This window comes from Oncorhynchus clarkii, chromosome 18 (assembly GCF_045791955.1).
Source record: "Oncorhynchus clarkii lewisi isolate Uvic-CL-2024 chromosome 18, UVic_Ocla_1.0, whole genome shotgun sequence".
NCBI classification, from domain to species: domain Eukaryota; kingdom Metazoa; phylum Chordata; class Actinopteri; order Salmoniformes; family Salmonidae; genus Oncorhynchus; species Oncorhynchus clarkii.
This window is the reverse complement of record NC_092164.1, coordinates 69,561,130-69,579,017: the sequence shown is the minus strand read 5'-3', so window position 1 is coordinate 69,579,017 and position 17,888 is coordinate 69,561,130. Positions and strand designations below refer to the sequence as shown.

The 17,888-nt window shown below is 45.7% G+C and overlaps 1 protein-coding gene across 1 annotated transcript; it reads left to right on the top strand.

Annotated features, from left to right (window-relative positions):
• The first annotated feature begins 1,058 nt into the window (after positions 1–1,058).
• LOC139372795 (tribbles homolog 1-like) lies at positions 1,059–17,656 on the top strand. Its single transcript, XM_071112599.1, has 3 exons — positions 1,059–1,749; positions 2,945–3,237; positions 15,884–17,656. The coding sequence occupies exons 1-3, from the start codon at positions 1,447–1,449 to the stop codon at positions 16,356–16,358; spliced, it is 1,071 nt and encodes a 356-aa protein (XP_070968700.1). The 5' UTR covers positions 1,059–1,446; the 3' UTR covers positions 16,359–17,656.
• The last annotated feature ends 232 nt before the right edge of the window (positions 17,657–17,888 follow it).

Below are 17,888 nucleotides of genomic sequence, written 5' to 3'. Positions count from 1 at the left end.
GTATCACAACCCGACCGCAATTGGGAGTCCCATAGAGCTGCGCACAATTGGCCCAGCGTTGTCCGGGTTAGGTCGTCATTGTAAATAAGAATTTGTTCATAACTGACTTGCCTAGTTAAATAAAGGTAAGAAATATATATATATACATATATATTTCTATGGGCACAAGCACTGTTCATGACACAAACTGTTCACACCCTTCTTGTTGGTGGTGAGAAATCTGCAGGTTTAAAGCTTAATTCCTGAAATTCTACACATTTTTCATCTATGGACTAAAAAACAAATGTTTCAATCTATGGACTAAAAAACACATTTTTCAATCTATGGACTAAAAAACATAACTAAAAAACGTTAGCTGACATGGGCTAGTTGATCTGGATATTTCTGACAAGTTATAAATGTCTCTCTAAGGTCTACAATGACTGACATGACAAGAGAAAAACTGATGATTCACTATCCAATTTCCAAATTGCACCTTGAGCTTCTACCATTACAACTTTCAAGAGTAAATTGAAAGCCAGATGGGGGGCGACGACGACGACGTCGACAACACACAATACATCCCACAGTTTGGGAACCCCTGATTTAGCAGACACTCTTAACCAGAGCAATTTATAGGTGCAATTAGGGTTAAGCCCCTTGCTCATGGGCACATCAGCAGAATATTTTAACCTAGTCAGCTCACAGATTCAAACCAGCGACCTATCGGTTACTGGCCCAATGCTCTTAACCTCTAAACTACCTATCGACAATAGTAGGAATATTTGGTTCAGATTAACTATTTATTGAGCCCTTGTCGCCTTGTCATAGTAGACCTACTGTAGGCTATATGACCCACATTCATTTATGATGATGGGTAATCGGCCTGTGTAATGCGTGTGTGGTGTGTGTGTGTGTGTGTGTGTGTGAATTGCTCAATCGTCGCCAGAGGCTGCATGTGTCATTCAAGAGGAGGCTGGACCGGGCGGAGTTCCAGCGGCGCTGTTCGACTGAGCGTGAGTCTTTGGAATCAGCTGTAGCTTTCTCTGCTCTGTGCTACAGCTAGACTTGTCTCTCTCTCCGTACAGCGGGGAGAATTTCACACCAGAAAGTACAACGCGATCTCTCTGGACATCCTCTCTCCAGTCCAGACGGACCTTTGAGAGACCCTTTTGGGGACTGGACTGGGGCTGTCCCCAAAAAGCGACGACAGGGTTTGACACAGAAACTGTATTTGAAGGATACATTCCACTACCAGATTCTTGATGCAGCATATAAATAGATTTAACCTGAGAAGTAAGAGTTGCAGTTTTGGTGAAAAGCGTTGGGACAGCAGCTGCTCCATGCGCATAGGAAGCTACAATAATGAAAAGCACAATTTGCCATTAATCATAAAAGTAATCTGATTTGGATACAATACACGGTTTATTGATTCGCGTTTGCAGAGTGATAATTTGCTCTATTAGAATGATAAACGTTAAGTGGAGCAACCCGATCCCATGCATCCGCATGAGAAGAGTCGGACAGAAACGGGAGGACTCAGAAACGGGTGAAGAACTGGTGTCTAAATGCGCCAGGCTGAGTGAGTCTCCGGGTGACGCGGGGCTCCTCGGTAGCTCGCCAGGGTCACTGCTGTCCCCCGTCCCCTTGAGCGGCCCGACCCATCCAGGTCCGTCCCGGATAGGCCAGTTTCTGCTCCTACATATGGCTGACAGGGACAGGATGCACAGCGCACTCAACATTGACACTGGAGACGCGCTGGTGTGCAAGGTAAGTCCAAAGACCATAACCAGTCATTGTGCAATTTCTTTGAATGAATGACTGTTTCTGAGATGTGGTGTGTTGCTCAACAGCACACAACCTCACATGAAGCCTGGTCTTCATGAACCCTTTGGTGTCATTATACAACGTTTTAACTGAAATAATAATGTGACCATAGCCTATTTAAATCACCTGAAATCATTCATTTATTCATTACGTTATGCATTGATGAGCAGTGGCCAATGATCCAAATACCACTTGAGCCTTTTTCACATTGAGTAATAATATGGTAAAAGCCTAATAATACCGTAAAAGCCTAATAATACAGTAATAGCCTACTAATACAGTAAAAGCCTAATAATACGGTAATAGCCTACTAATACGGTAAAAGCCTAATAATACCGTAAAAGCCTAATAATACAGTAATAGCCTACTAATACAGTAATAGCCTACTAATACGGTAAAAGCCTAATAACACCGTAAAAGCCTAATAATACCGTAAAAGCCTAATAATACAGTAATAGCCTACTAATACGGTAAAAGCCTAATAACACCGTAAAAGCCTAATAATACCGTAAAAGCCTAATAATACAGTAATAGCCTACTAATACGGTAAAAGCCTAATAATACCGTAAAAGCCTAATAATACAGTAAAAGCCTAATAATACCGTAAAAGCCTACTTGACCTTGGCCACCTTTCATTAGCTTATGTTACGATGATTTCACACATCACGCCCTCTGTTTATAAACTCCTCTCATTTGCATATTCACGTCAGTAGAAAACACCACACCATGGGTGACATATGATATGTAAACACCGGAGTGGAAATGTAGAGTCATCATTCTCCTGTTCCAGGTGCTTAAATAAAGACCAACCTTGATCACAGATGAGATTAAAGCCAGGTGTAGTTTGGGAGACCTGCGTCCCCTAATTTTAACACATTAATAAGTAACATACAAACGTTATTATTGGTGGAAGTCCGCTCTCTCCACCCCTTGGGGGCAAAACTCTCATAAATAAGCTCAGCCCACACTGATAGCCTACAGGTTTAAATACTAAACATTTGAAATCAGTTGTTTTCAATGGATTGGATTTGTTAGACGATTATAATACGTATTGACTCACATCAATGAGGCCAAACTCTAAGCTAATAAATCTGAATCCACCCTGATAGATCCCCGTCTCCTCTCTCTGTTCTCACAGGTGTTTGACATGGGTCTGTACCAGGAGAAGATCCGGGCCTACCGCATCCTGCCGGTCCACAGGAACATCAGCTGTATCCGAGACATTGTCCTGGGGGAGCGTTGGGCATACGTCTTCCTAGAGAAGGACCACGGGGACATGCACAACTTCGTTAAGAGCTGCAAGCGTTTGGACGAGGAGCGGGCAGCACAGCTCTTTCACCAGGTGGCGTCGGCCGTGTCACACTGTCACCAGCATGGCGTCGTATTAGGAGACCTGAAGCTACGCAAGTTTGTCTTCTCTGACAGGAAAAGGTGAGATGACACGTGTACCGTTTTCATACAATATCCTGTCAACCCAAACCGTACCAAGCTGGGTCAGATATTTCCTTTCTTTTGACCATTCCAGCACTTATGGTGGATATGTAACCGTGCCAGCTCGACTCGACTCGGCTCGGTTCGGCTCGGCTTGGCTCGATTCGGCTTGGCTCGGCTTGGCTCAGCTTGGCTGTGTAGTGTGAAAGGGCCCTTGATTGATGTCAGTGGTATTATATTAGAGACACGTACTGCACCCAGCAAGATAGGGTGGGCAGGAGAGGGGATGATAAGGCATTATAAAGGGGTCGTACCTGTTTACGGGAAGTCTTTGGTTTCACAGTGTAATTGGGGTTAATGGCCAAATACAGTGTTTATTGTGTTTCACAGTTACCTGTTCACAGTACTGTTGTTGACTACATTCAGAAGTCCTTCATATGAATCTAATCAGAATGTATTGGTCATATGCTGTTCATCACCTCCTCCCCCTCCAGACAGCCTCAATGTCTTACTGTAGTACACCCCCCCCCCCCCAGACAGCCTCAATGTCTTACTGTAGAACACCCCCTCCCCCTCCTCCCCCTCCAGACAGCCTCAATGTCTTACTGTAGTACACCCCCTCCCCCTCCAGACAGCCTCAATGTCTTACTGTAGTACACCCCCCCCCCCCAGACAGCCTCAATGTCTTACTGTAGTACACCCCCTCCCCCTCCAGACAGCCTCAATGTCTTACTGTAGTACACCCCCTCCCCCTCCAGACAGCCTCAATGTCTTACTGTAGTACACCCCCTCCCCCTCCAGACAGCCTCAATGTCTTACTGTAGAACACCCCCTCCCCCTCCAGACAGCCTCAATGTCTTACTGTAGAACACCCCCTCCCCCTCCAGACAGCCTCAATGTCTTACTGTAGAACACCCCCTCCCCCTCCTCCCCCTCCAGACAGCCTCAATGTCTTACTGTAGTACACCCCCTCCCCCTCCAGACAGCCTCAATGTCTTACTGTAGAACACCCCCTCCCCTTCCTCCCCCTCCAGACAGCCTCAATGTCTTACTGTAGAACACCCCCTCCCCCTCCAGACAGCCTCAATGTCTTACTGTAGAACACCCCCTCCCCCTCCAGACAGCCTCAATGTCTTACTGTAGAACACCCCCTCCCCCTCCAGACAGCCTCAATGTCTTACTGTAGAACACCCCCTCCCCCCCTCCCCCTCCAGACAGCCTCAATGTCTTACTGTAGAACACCCCCTCCCCCTCCAGACAGCCTCAATGTCTTACTGTAGAACACCCCCTCCCCCTCCTCCCCCTCCAGACAGCCTCAATGTCTTACTGTAGAACACCCCCTCCCCCTCCTCCCCCTCCAGACAGCCTCAATGTCTTACTGTAGTACACCCCCTCCCCTCCAGACAGCCTCAATGTCTTACTGTAGAACACCCCCTCCCCCTCCAGACAGCCTCAATGTCTTACTGTAGTACACCCCCTCCCCCTCCAGACAGCCTCAATGTCTTACTGTAGAACACCCCCTCCCCCTCCTCCCCCCCCCAGACAGCCTCAATGTCTTACTGTAGTACACCCCCTCCCCCTCCTCCCCCTCCAGACAGCCTCAATGTCTTACTGTAGTACACCCCCTCCCCCTCCAGACAGCCTCAATGTCTTACTGTAGAACACCCCCTCCCCCTCCTCCCCCCCCAGACAGCCTCAATGTCTTACTGTAGTACACCCCCTCCCCCTCCTCCCCCTCCAGACAGCCTCAATGTCTTACAGTAGAACACCCCCTCCCCCTCCTCCCCCTTCAGACAGCCTCAATGTCTTACTGTAGAACACACCCTCCCCCTCCAGACAGCCTCAATGTCTTACTGTAGAAAACCCCCTCCCCCTCCTCCCCCTCCAGACAGCCTCAATGTCTTACAGTAGAACACCCCCTCCCCCTCCTCCCCCCCCAGACAGCCTCAATGTCTTACTGTAGAACACACCCTCCCCCTCCAGACAGCCTCAATGTCTTACAGTAGAACACCCCCTCCCCCCCCTCCCCCTCCAGACAGCCTCAATGTCTTACTGTAGTACACCCCCTCCCCCTCCAGACAGCCTCAATGTCTTACTGTAGAACACCCCCTCCCCCTCCAGACAGCCTCAATGTCTTACTGTAGAACACCCCCTCCCCCTCCTCCCCCTCCAGACAGCCTCAATGTCTTACTGTAGAACACACCCTCCCCCTCCAGACAGCCTCAATGTCTTACTGTAGAAAACCCCCTCCCCCCCTCCCCCCAGACAGCCTCAATGTCTTACTGTAGAACACCCCCTCCCCCTCCAGACAGCCTCAATGTCTTACTGTAGAACACCCCCTCCCCCTCCTCCCCCTCCAGACAGCCTCAATGTCTTACTGTAGAACACCCCCCCCCCCCCCCCAGACAGCCTCAATGTCTTACTGTAGAACACCCCCTCCCCCTCCAGACAGCTTCAATGTCTACTGTAGAACCGCCCCTCCCCCCCAGACAGCCTCAATGTCTTACTGTAGAACACCCCCTCCCCCTCCAGACAGCCTCAATGTCTTACTGTAGAACACCCCCTCCCCCTCCTCCCCCTCCAGACAGCCTCAATGTCTACTGTAGAACACCCCCTCCCCCTCCTCCCCCTCCAGACAGCCTCAATGTCTTACTGTAGAACACCCCCTCCCCCTCCAGACAGCCTCAATGTCTTACTGTAGAACACCCCCTCCCCCTCCAGACAGCCTCAATGTCTTACTGTAGAACACCCCCTCCCCCCCTCCCCCCCCAGACAGCCTCAATGTCTTACTGTAGAACACCCCCTCCCCCTCCAGACAGCCTCAATGTCTTACTGTAGAACACCCCCTCCCCCCCTCCCCCCCCAGACAGCCTCAATGTCTTACTGTAGAACACCCCCTCCCCCTCCAGACAGCCTCAATGTCTTACTGTAGAACACCCCCTCCCTCTCCAGACAGCATCAATGTCTTACTGTAGAACACCCCCCCCCCCCCCCCCCCAGACAGCCTCAATGTCTTACTGTAGAACACCCCCTCCCCCTCCAGACAGCCTCAATGTCTACTGTAGAACACCCCCTCCCCCTCCTCCCCCTCCAGACAGCCTCAATGTCTTACTGTAGAACACCCCCCCCCCCCCCAGACAGCCTCAATGTCTTACTGTAGAACACCCCCTCCCCCTCCAGACAGCTTCAATGTCTACTGTAGAACACCCCCCCCCCCCCCCCAGACAGCCTCAATGTCTTACTGTAGAACACCCCCTCCCCCTCCAGACAGCCTCAATGTCTTACTGTAGAACACCCCCTCCCCCTCCTCCCCATCCAGACAGCCTCAATGTCTACTGTAGAACACCCCCTCCCCCTCCTACCCCTCCAGACAGCCTCAGTGTCTTACTGTAGAACACCCCCTCCCCCTCCAGACAGCCTCAATGTCTTACTGTAGAACACCCCCTCCCCCTCCTCCCCCTCCAGATAGCCTCAATGTCTACTGTAGAACACCCCCTCCCCCTCCTCCCCCTCCAGACAGCCTCAATGTCTTACTGTAGAACACCCCCTCCCCCTCCAGACAGCATCAATGCCTTACTGTAGAACACCCCCTCCCCCTCCTCCCCCTCCAGACAGCCTCAATGTCTTACTGTAGAACACCCCCCCCCCCCCCCCCCCCCCAGACAGCCTCAATGTCTTACTGTAGAACACCCCCTCCCCCTCCAGACAGCCTCAATGTCTACTGTAGAACACCCCCTCCCCCTCCTCCCCCTCCAGACAGCCTCAATGTCTTACTGTAGAACACCCCCCCCCCCAGACAGCCTCAATGTCTTACTGTAGAACACCCCCTCCCCCTCCAGACAGCTTCAATGTCTACTGTAGAACACCCCCTCCCCCCCCCAGACAGCCTCAATGTCTTACTGTAGAACACCCCCTCCCCCTCCAGACAGCCTCAATGTCTTACTGTAGAACACCCCCTCCCCCTCCTCCCCCTCCAGACAGCCTCAATGTCTACTGTAGAACACCCCCTCCCCCTCCTCCCCCTCCAGACAGCCTCAATGTCTTACTGTAGAACACCCCCTCCCCCTCCAGACAGCCTCAATGTCTTACTGTAGAACACCCCCTCCCCCTCCTCCCCCTCCAGATAGCCTCAATGTCTACTGTAGAACACCCCCTCCCCCTCCTCCCCCTCCAGACAGCCTCAATGTCTTACTGTAGAACACCCCCTCCCCCTCCAGACAGCCTCAATGTCTTACTGTAGAACACCCCCTCCCCTCCTCCCCCTCCAGACAGCATCAATGTCTACTGTAGAACACCCCCCCCCCTCCCCCTCCAGACAGCATCAATGTCTTACTGTAGAACACCCCCTCCCCCCCTCCCCCTCCAGACAGCATCAATGTCTACTGTAGAACACCCCCTCCCCCTCCAGACAGCCTCAATGTCTTACTGTAGAACACCCCCCTCCCCCTCCAGACAGCCTCAATGTCTACTGTAGAACACCCCCTCCCCCTCCTCCCCCTCCAGACAGAATCAATGTCTACTGTAGAACACCTTTTCCCATAGTCCTCTCCTCTCTTCATAGAAATCCAAACAAATGTTATTTGTCACATACACACGGTCAGCAGATGTTATTGTGGGTGTAGTGAAATGCTTGTGTTCCCAGCTCCAACGGTGCAGTAATATCTAACTAAATGCTTATGTTCCTAGTTCCAACAGTGCAGTAGTATCTAACAGTGCAGTAGTATCCAACAGTGCAGTAGTATCTAACAGTGCAGTAGTATCTAACTAAATGTTCATGTTCCTAGTTCCAACAGTGCAGTAGTATCTAACAATGCAGTAGTATCTAACTAAATGCTTGTGTTCCTAGCTCCAACAGTGCAGTAGTATCTAACAGTGCAGTAGTATCCAACAGTGCAGTAGTATCTAACAGTGCAGTAGTATCTAACTAAATGTTCATGTTCCTAGTTCCAACAGTGCAGTAGTATCTAACAGTGCAGTAGTATCTAACTAAATGCTTATGTTCCTAGTTCCAGCAGTGCAGTAGTATCTAACAGTGCAGTAGTATCTAACTAAATGCTTGTGTTCCTAGCTCCAACAGTGCAGTAGTATCTAACTAAATGCCGGTGTTCCTAGCTCCAACAGTGCAGTAAAATCTAACTAAATGCTAGTGTCCCTAGCTCCAACAGTGCAGTAATACCTAACTAAATGCTTGTGTTTTTAGCTCCAACAGTGCAGTAATATCTAACTAAATGCTTATGTTTCTAGCTCCAACAGTGCAGTAATATCTAACTAAATGCTTATGTTTCTAGCTCCAACAGTGCAGTAATATCTAACTAAATGCTTATGTTTCTAGCTCTACCAGTGCAGTAATACCTAACTAAATGCTGGTGTTTCTAGCTCCATCAGTGCAGTAATATCTAACTAAATGCTTATGTTTCTAGCTCCAACAGTGCAGTAATATCTAACTAAATGCTTATGTTTCTAGCTCCAACAGTGCAGTAGTATCTAACTAAATGCTTGTGTTTCTAGCTCCAACAGTGCAGTAGTATCTAACTAAATGCTGGTGTTCCTAGCTCCAACAGTGCAGTGGTATCCAACTAAATGCTGGTGTTCCTAGCTCCAACAGTGCAGTAGTATCTAACTAAATGCTGGTGTTCCTAGCTCCAACAGTGCAGTAGTATCTAACTAAATGCTTGTGTTCCTGTCAGGACCCGGTTACGAACTCGGGTCTCCGGTGTGAGAAACAGTCACTTAGTAAACTGAGCCACTAATATTCGTCAGAACCCAGAAGATGAGGCAGACACAGCAGTACTAGAGACGGTGATTTAATATAGAAAAAACGAAAAGATCTTCAGGCAAAAATATAAATCCACAACGTCAAAAGTAATTCCAAGAGAAAAAATGTATATCCTCCAAGACAAAAGGATAATCCACAAAGTGGTAAGAACAGCAGGGAAAAAACAAACCTCAAAAGAATAATCAAAAATAAACAAGAACAAAACCAGAGTACCTCAAGAAAATCCAACTAGAGAAACAAAAGTTCACAGCATGGCTGGGTGCTAACATACAAACACAGAGCAAAGAACTGAGGAACACTAAGGGTTTAAATACAATCAAGGGAAATGAGGCACAGGTGCAAATAATAACTGGAACAAGGGAAAAACAAAAGGGTAAAAAAAGCACAATGGGGGCATCTAGTGACCAAAACCTGAACAATCCTGACAGTTCCTAGCTCCAACAGTGCAGTAGTATCTAACTAAATGCTTATGTTTCTAGCTCCAACAGTGCAGTAGTATCTAACTAAATGCTTGTGTTCCTAGCTCCAACAGTGCAGTAGTATCTAACTAAATGCTTGTGTTTCTAGCTCCAACAGTGCAGTAGTATCTAACTAAATGCTGGTGTTCCTAGCTCCAACAGTACAGTAATATCTAACTAAATGCTGGTGTTCCTAGCTCCAACAGTGCAGTAGTATCTAACTAAATGCTTGTGTTCCTAGCTCCAACAGTGCAGTAGTATCTAACTAAATCCTTGTGTTCCTAGCTCCAACAGTGCAGTAGTATCTAACTAAATGCTTGTGTTCCTAGCTCCAACAGTGTAGTAGTATCTAACTAAATGCTTGTGTTCCTAGCTCCAACAGTGCAGTAGTATCTAACTAAATGCTTGTGTTCCTAGCTCCAACAGTACAGTAGTATCTAACTAAATGCTTGTGTTCCTAGCTCCAACAGTGCAGTAGTATCTAACTAAATGCTTGTGTTCCTAGCTCCAACAGTAATATCTAGCTAAATGATTGTGTTCCTAGCTCCAACAGTGCAGTAGTATCTAACTAAATGCTTGTGTTTCTAGCTCCAACAGTGCAGTAGTATCTAACTAAATGCTGGTGTTCCTAGCTCCAACAGTGCAGTAGTATCTAACTAAATGCTTGTGTTCCTAGCTCCAACAGTGCAGTAGTATCTAACTAAATGCTTGTGTTCCTAGCTCCAACAGTGCAGTAATATCTAACTAAATGCTTGTGTTCCTAGCTCCAACAGTGCAGTAATATCTAACTAAATGCTTGTGTTCCTAGCTCCAACAGTGCAGTAGTATCTAACTAAATGCTTGTGTTCCTAGCTCAAACAGTGTAGTAGTATCTAACTAAATGCTTGTGTTTCTAGCTCCAACAGTAATATCTAATTAAATGCTGGTGTTCCCAGCTCCAACAATGCAGTAATATCTAACTAAATGCTTGTGTTCCTAGCTCCAACAGTGCAGTAGTATCTAACAGTGCAGTAATATCTAACTAAATGCTTGTGTTTCTAGCTCCAACATTGCAGTAATACCTAACTAAATGCTGGTGTTTCTAGCTCCATCAGTGCAATAGTATCTAACTAAATGCTTGTGTCTCTAGCTCCAACAGTGCAGTAGTATCTAACTAAATGCTTGTGTTCCTAGCTCCAACAGTGCAGTAATATCTAACTAAATGCTGGTGTTCCTAGCTCCAACAGTGCAGTAGTATCTAACTAAATGCTTGTGTTCCTAGCACCATCAGTACAGTAATATCTAACTAAATGCATGTGTTCATAGTTCCAACAGTGCAGTAATATCTAACAAGTAATACCTAACAAATTACACAATATATACCACAAATCTAAGTAAGGAATGAACTAAGACTATGTACATATGGATGGGCGATGTCAGAGCGGAAGGACTAAGATACCGTAGGATAGTAGAGAATACAGTACGTAGATATGAGATGAGTAATGCCAGATATATAAACATTATTAAGTGACTAAGATACAGTAGAATAGGATAGAATACACTATATACATATGAGATGAGTAATGCCAGAGGCCCCACAACATTACCACCTATAACTGGCTGAGGGCTGTGAAGAGGCCCCACAACATTACCATCTATAACTGGCTGAGGGCTGTGTAGAGGCCCCACAACATTCCCTGTCTTATGTCAGCTAGGATCACCACTTTACTTTAAGAATGTGAAATGTCAGAATAATAGAAGAGAGAATGATTTATTTCAGCTTTATTTCTTTCATTACATTCCCAGTGGGTCAGAAGTTCACATACACTCAATTAGTATTTGGCAGCATTGCCTTTAAATTGTTTAACTTGGGTCAAACGTTTCGGGTAGCCTTCCACAAGCTTCCCACAATAAGTTGGGTGAATTTTGGCCCATTCCTCCTGACAAAGCTGGTGTAACTGAGAGTCAAATTTGTAGGCCTCCTTGCTCGCACACATTTTTAAAGTTCTGCCCACAAATTTTCTATGGGATTGAGGTCAGGGCTTTGTGATGGCCGCTCCAATACCTTGACTTTGTTGTCCTTAAGCCATTTTGCCACAACTTTGGAAGTATGCTTGGGGTCATTGTCCATTTGGAAAACCCATTTGCGACCAAGCTTTAACTTCCTGACTGATGTCTTGAGATGTTGCTTCAACATATCCACATCATTTTCCTGCCTCATGATGCCATCTATTTTGTGAAGTGCACCAGTCCCTCCTGCAGCAAAGCACCCCCACAACATGATGCTGCCACCCGTGCTTCACGGTTACGATGGTGTTCTTCGGCTTGCAAGCCTCCCCCTTTTTCCTCCAAACATAACGATGGTCATTATGGCCAAACAGTTCTATTTTTGTTTCATCAGACCAGAGGACATTTCTCCAAAAAGTATGATCGTTGTCCCCATGTGTAGTTGCAGACTGTAGTCTGGCTTTTTATGGCGGTTTTGGAGCAGTGGCTTCTTCCTTACTGAGTGGTCTTTCAGGTTATGTCGATATAGGACTCGTTTTACTTTGGCTATAGATACTTTTTGACAGCTACATTGTCCCATGGTATTTATACTTGCGTACTATTGTTTGTACAGATGAACGTGGTACCTTCAGGCATTTGGAAATTGCTCCCAAGGAAGAACCAGACTTGTGGAGGTCTATACATTTTTTTCTGAGGTCTTGGCTGATTTCTTTGGATTTTCCCATGATGTCAAGCTAAGAGGCACTGAGTTTGAAGGTAGGCCTTGAAATACATCCACAGGTACACTTCCAATTGACTCAAATGATGTCAATTAGCCTATCAGAAGCTCCTAAAGCCATGACATTTTCTGGAATTTTCCAAGCTTCCAAACTTCTGACCCACTGGAATTGTGATACAGTGAAATAATCTGTCTGTAAACAATTGTTGGAAAAATGACTTGTGTCATGCACAAAGTAGATATCCTAACCGACTTGCCAAAACTATAGTTTGTTAACAATACATTTGTGGAGTGGTTGAAAAACTAGTTTTAATGACTCCAACCTAAGTGTATGTAAACGAGTTTTAATGACTCCAACCTAAGTGTATGTAAACTAGTTTTAATGACTCCAACCTAAGTGTATGTAAACGAGTTTTAATGACTCCAACCTAAGTGTATGTAAACTAGTTTTAATGACTCCAACCTAAGTGTATGTAAACTAGTTCTCTACCACTCCACCTGGAGATGACTCACCTACTTTCTCTCTGTCGCTATGCACCAGGGCTGTTTGTCTCTCTCAGACAGACTGTCACTCAGTCACTGTTGGAAGCCCATACTCTACATGGTCTTTCTTGGGTTACACAAGAGAGGCGGATATTGGCTACGTTCCAAATGGCAATCAGTATACTGTATAGTGCACTACTTTTGACCAGAGGCCCTGTGTAGGCAGTAGGGTTCCATTTGGGACACATCCCATCCAGTCTCAGATCATTAGCTTGTCCTCTCCAGACTCTGTTAAGGGACACCCCCTACCTCCCAACCTCATGGATCTAAGCTCTGCTATTAATATGGCACAGCACCGTGTGTGAGTGAATGAGTGTTTGGCTGGATTTGTCTGGGTGTGAAGTGATGTACTGTACCAGTGGTATAAAGTACTTCAGTAAAAATACTTTAATGTACTACTTAAGTAGTTTTGGGGGTATCTGTACTTCCAGAAGTTTCTTTGGTCTCGTTGTTGCCTCTCTGATTAATGCCCTCCTTGCCTGGTCTGTGAGTGTTGGTGGGTGGCCCTCTCTTGGCAGGTTTGTTGTGGTGCCATATTCTTTCCATTGTTTAATAATAGATTTAATGGTGCTCCGTGGGATGTTCACAGTTTCTGATATTGTTTTATAACCCAACCCTGATCTGTACTTCTCCACAACTTTGTCCCTGACCTGTTTGGAGAGCTCCTTGGTCTTCATGGTGCCCCTTGCTTAGTGGTGTTGCAGACTCTGGGGCCTTTCAGAACAGGTGTATATATATACTGAGATCATGTGACCGATCATGTGACACTTAAATTGCAGATAGGTGGACTTTATTTAACTATGTGACTTCTGAAGGTAATTGGTTGCACCAGATCTTATTTAGGGGCTTCATAACAAAGGGGGTACTGGGGTACACCACTTTTCTGTTTTTATTCATAAGACTTTTTTTTTTTCATTTCACCAATTTTGACTATTTTGTGTATGTCCATTACATGAAATCCAAAATAAAAATGAATTTAAATTCCAGGTTGTAATGCAACAAAACAGGAGAAACTCCAAGGTGGATGAATACTTTTGCACGGCACTGTATTGCAGAATCCTTGACCTATATCTTTAATTTGACAATTGTTTCTGGTGTTATACCTAAGATGTCCTCCCCCTACAGTAAGGAGCAGGTAACACTTTATTTGATATTAGATATTCTACAGACTATCAGTAATATTCCAACTAACTACACCAAAAGTATGTGGAAACTTGTTTGTCGAATATCTCATTCCAAAATCATGGGCATTAATATGGAGTTGGTCCCGCCTTTGCTGCTATAACAACCTCCACTCTTTTGAGAAGGACTTTCCACTAGATGTAGGAACATTGCTGCTATAACAGCCTCCACTCTTTTGAGAAGGACTTTCCACTAGATGTAGGAACATTGCTGCTATAACAGCCTCCACTCTTTTGAGAAGGACTTTCCACTAGATGTAGGAACATTGCTGCTATAACAGCCTCCACTCTTTTGAGAAGGACTTTCCACTAGATGTAGGAACATTGCTGCTATAACAGCCTCCACTCTTTTGAGAAGGACTTTCCACTAGATGTAGGAACATTGCTTCCATTAAAACAAAAATAGCATTAGTTTGGTCGGGCACTGATGTTGGGCAATTAGGCCTGGCTCACGGTCAGCGTTCCAATTCATCCCAAAGTTGTTTGATGGGGTTCAGGTCAGGGCTCTGCGCAGGCCAGTCAAGTTCTTCCACACCGATCTTGACAAACCATTTCTGTATGGAACTCGCTTTGTGCATGAGGGCCATTGTCATGCGGAAACAGGAAAGGGCCTTCCCCAAACTGTTTCCACAAAGTTGGAAGCACAGAATTGTCTAGAATGTCATTGTATGCTGTAGCGTTAAGATTTCCCTTCACTTGAGCCAAGGGGCCTAGCCCAAACCTTGAAAAACAGCCCCAGACCATTATTCCTCCTCCACCAAACTTTACAGTTGGCACTATGAATCCGGGCAGGTAGCGTTCTTCTGGCATCCGCCAAACCATGATTTGTCCTTTGGACTGCCAGATGGTGAAGCGTGATTCATCACTCCAGAGAATAGATTTCCACTGCTCCAGAGTCCAATGGCGGCAAGCTTTACACCACTGCAGCCGACACTTGGCATTGCGCATGGTGATCTTAGTCTTGTGTGCTGCTCAGCCATGGAAACCCATTTCATGACATCCAGTCGAACAGTTATTGTGCTGATGTTGCTTTCAGAGGCAGTTTGGAACTCGGTAGTGAGTATTGCAACCAAGGACAGCTTTTGTAGCCTACCACTTAGCGGCTGAGCTTTTGTTGCTCCTAGATGTTTCCACGATACAATAACAGCACTTACAGTTGACCGGGGCAGCTCTAAAAGCAAAGATATTTGACAAACTGACTTGTTAGAAAAGTGGCATCCTATGACGGTGTCATTTTGAAAGTCACTGAGCTCTTCAGTAAGGCCATTCTACTGCCTATGTTTACTATGGAGATTGCATGGCTGTGTGCTTGATTTTATACACCTGTCAGCAATGGGTTGAAATAGTCAACTCCACTAATTTGAAGGGGTATCAACATTCTTTTGTATATATAGTATCTAGCTCTAACCCTAATCTTAACCCTTATCCTAAACTTAACCATTACCCTAGTACTAAACCTAACCATTAGTCTAACCATAATCCTAACATTAGCAAGCAGTTGCTTATCGACAGATAGTTTGTTGATAGTATGACCATCTGTAGAGCATCTACAGATGGAAAATCTAGACCATCCAAATAAAGTGCGACCGGTGATCGTTTGACTTCGGATCTAATAACAGAGAGATGTTATATAAATGACGAGATGGTCTCTAACAATGTGAGTGTTTGTCGCAAAGGCAGAAACTCCAATATAAAATAGATTTCTCAGTTGCCGAGATGCCACGTACGTCCACTTATATCAGTACATTCGTAACAAGATAAACATTACGGAACTTACATTTGATCAAATAAGTCTCACTTAGCAAATTAGCAATCACAATTTTTGTTGACCAAATCTGACACTCTCTCATAGACCTCCATACAAAAAAATACCCTCTTGGTCTGCTTATCGCTGTATTCTCGCGTGGACAGATTTTAATGTGAGTGGAGCCTCTTGCTTCGCCCTCTCTGTTAATAACCAACCCATGCTCTTTCTGTCCTGTAGGACCCATGTGAAGCTGGAAGGTCTGGAGGACTGTAGGGTTCTAGAAGGAGAAGATGACTCCATGTCATACACCTATGGCTGCCCAGCCTATATCAGCCCAGAGATCCTGAACGTCTCCAGCTCCTACTCCGGGAAGCAGGCGGACGTCTGGTCCCTAGGGGTGATGCTCTACACTATGCTGGTGGGACGCTACCCTTTCCACGACCCAGACCCAGGTACCCTCTTCTCCAAGATCCGCCGGGGCCATTGCTGCCTACCCGAGAGCCTCTCTCCCCGGGCCAAGTGCCTGCTGCGATCCCTGCTGAGGAAAGAACCATGGGACAGACTGACTGCCGCCGAGGTGCTTATCCATCCGTGGTTCCACACCACTGCCGCCAACGCACAGGAAACAGGGGTCAGTGAACAGGAAGTGGGCTCAGTGGAACAGACAGTGCCTTCCTGTGCTGTGGAAGAGGAGGATGATCTGTTCTGTTGATCGATGGGATGCGTCACCGTGACTGACTCAACCCCTCGAGTGGAATCGGACCAAAACATGCTCAAATGTTACCTTCAAGAGGGTTTAAATTTTATTTTGATTTGTTTTTGGATAATGGTTGTATACTGTTGTGTATGTACCTCAGACACAAGTTTATAACTCAAAAGTACTGTAGTGTTTCATCTATGTGTGTTAGATTAAGGGAATTGTGTGAAGTACTCCACCATCATTGTGCGTTGTGTGTGTTCACAATAAGTAATTTGGTGCTAAAAACCAGCTCACCGTCACATGATGATGTTTTATTAGAGTAGATTAAAGATACAATCTGCTGTTCAAACCGACACCCTGACACTGTTTTGGTAAATAGCTGAGGGAATAACAGAGTAGAAACTTAGGGGCTAATAGAGGTGTGGGAAAGTTTATATTTGTACCCTGAGTACTGAACTGACATCTGACTATTTCTACCCTGAGTACTGAACTGATATCAGACTATTTCTACGCTGAGTACTGAACTGACATCTGTCTATTTCTACGCTGAGTACTGAACTGACATCTGTCTATTTCTACGCTGAGTACTGAACTGACATCTGTCTATTTCTACGCTGAGTACTGAACTGATATCAGACTATTTCTACCCTGAGTACTGAACTGATATCGGACTATTTCTACGCTGAGTACTGAACTGATCTCAGGCTATTTCTACACTGAGTACTGAACTGACATCTGACTATTTCTACCCTGAGTACTGAACTGATATCGGACTATTTCTACGCTGAGTACTGAACTGACATCTGACTATTTCTACGCTGAGTACTGAACTGTACTGTGATTACTGCTCCTCCTTTCAAATCTGAGGTTCAATGGCTATTTCGCCATGGTTAGTCTGTCCATTTGGCAGCCTGTTACCTCTATAGGGCACCACAGCCCTATGGTTCCATTTGTGATGCCGACTAAGTCAGTGATGTTCCCTCTCTTTAAAGCTCAGTCCAGCAGTCATTTTCTTCTCGTCTGTTGTGGCCCAGGTAGTGTTTCCTCAATGACGTTTGGCCAAATTAATCTACAATCAACAATTGGTTTTATTAGGCAAGGCCTTTCATTATCTGTTGTTTTATTTGATCTTCTGAAAAGCTGTTTGACGTAGGGTGAACCACGTATAAACTCGATCTAGACTTTAACTGACACGCGTGCACAGCATTTATAGTGCGCTGTGAATGAAGTATTTGTGGCACATTCTCAAAGCTTGACCACATAGGTTAAAGAGGAAATATGATTCATTGTAAAAACATGTAAATATAAATGTGGAGAAATGTTATAAAATATATATTTTATATTCAGATTCTGTTTATTTTGTATTTTTCCACTCACACACAAACACTACCGCTCACACACTTGTTGGATGCCTAGAGTTCGTTCGCCATGGGAGATATCTCCTGCCTCTCCTCCCCCATCTGATAGCGGAGTCGAAGGAGCACAGCAAGAGGAGCACGACAATCAACGATGGTGGCATGTCACAGGCCGTGGAAGACGAAG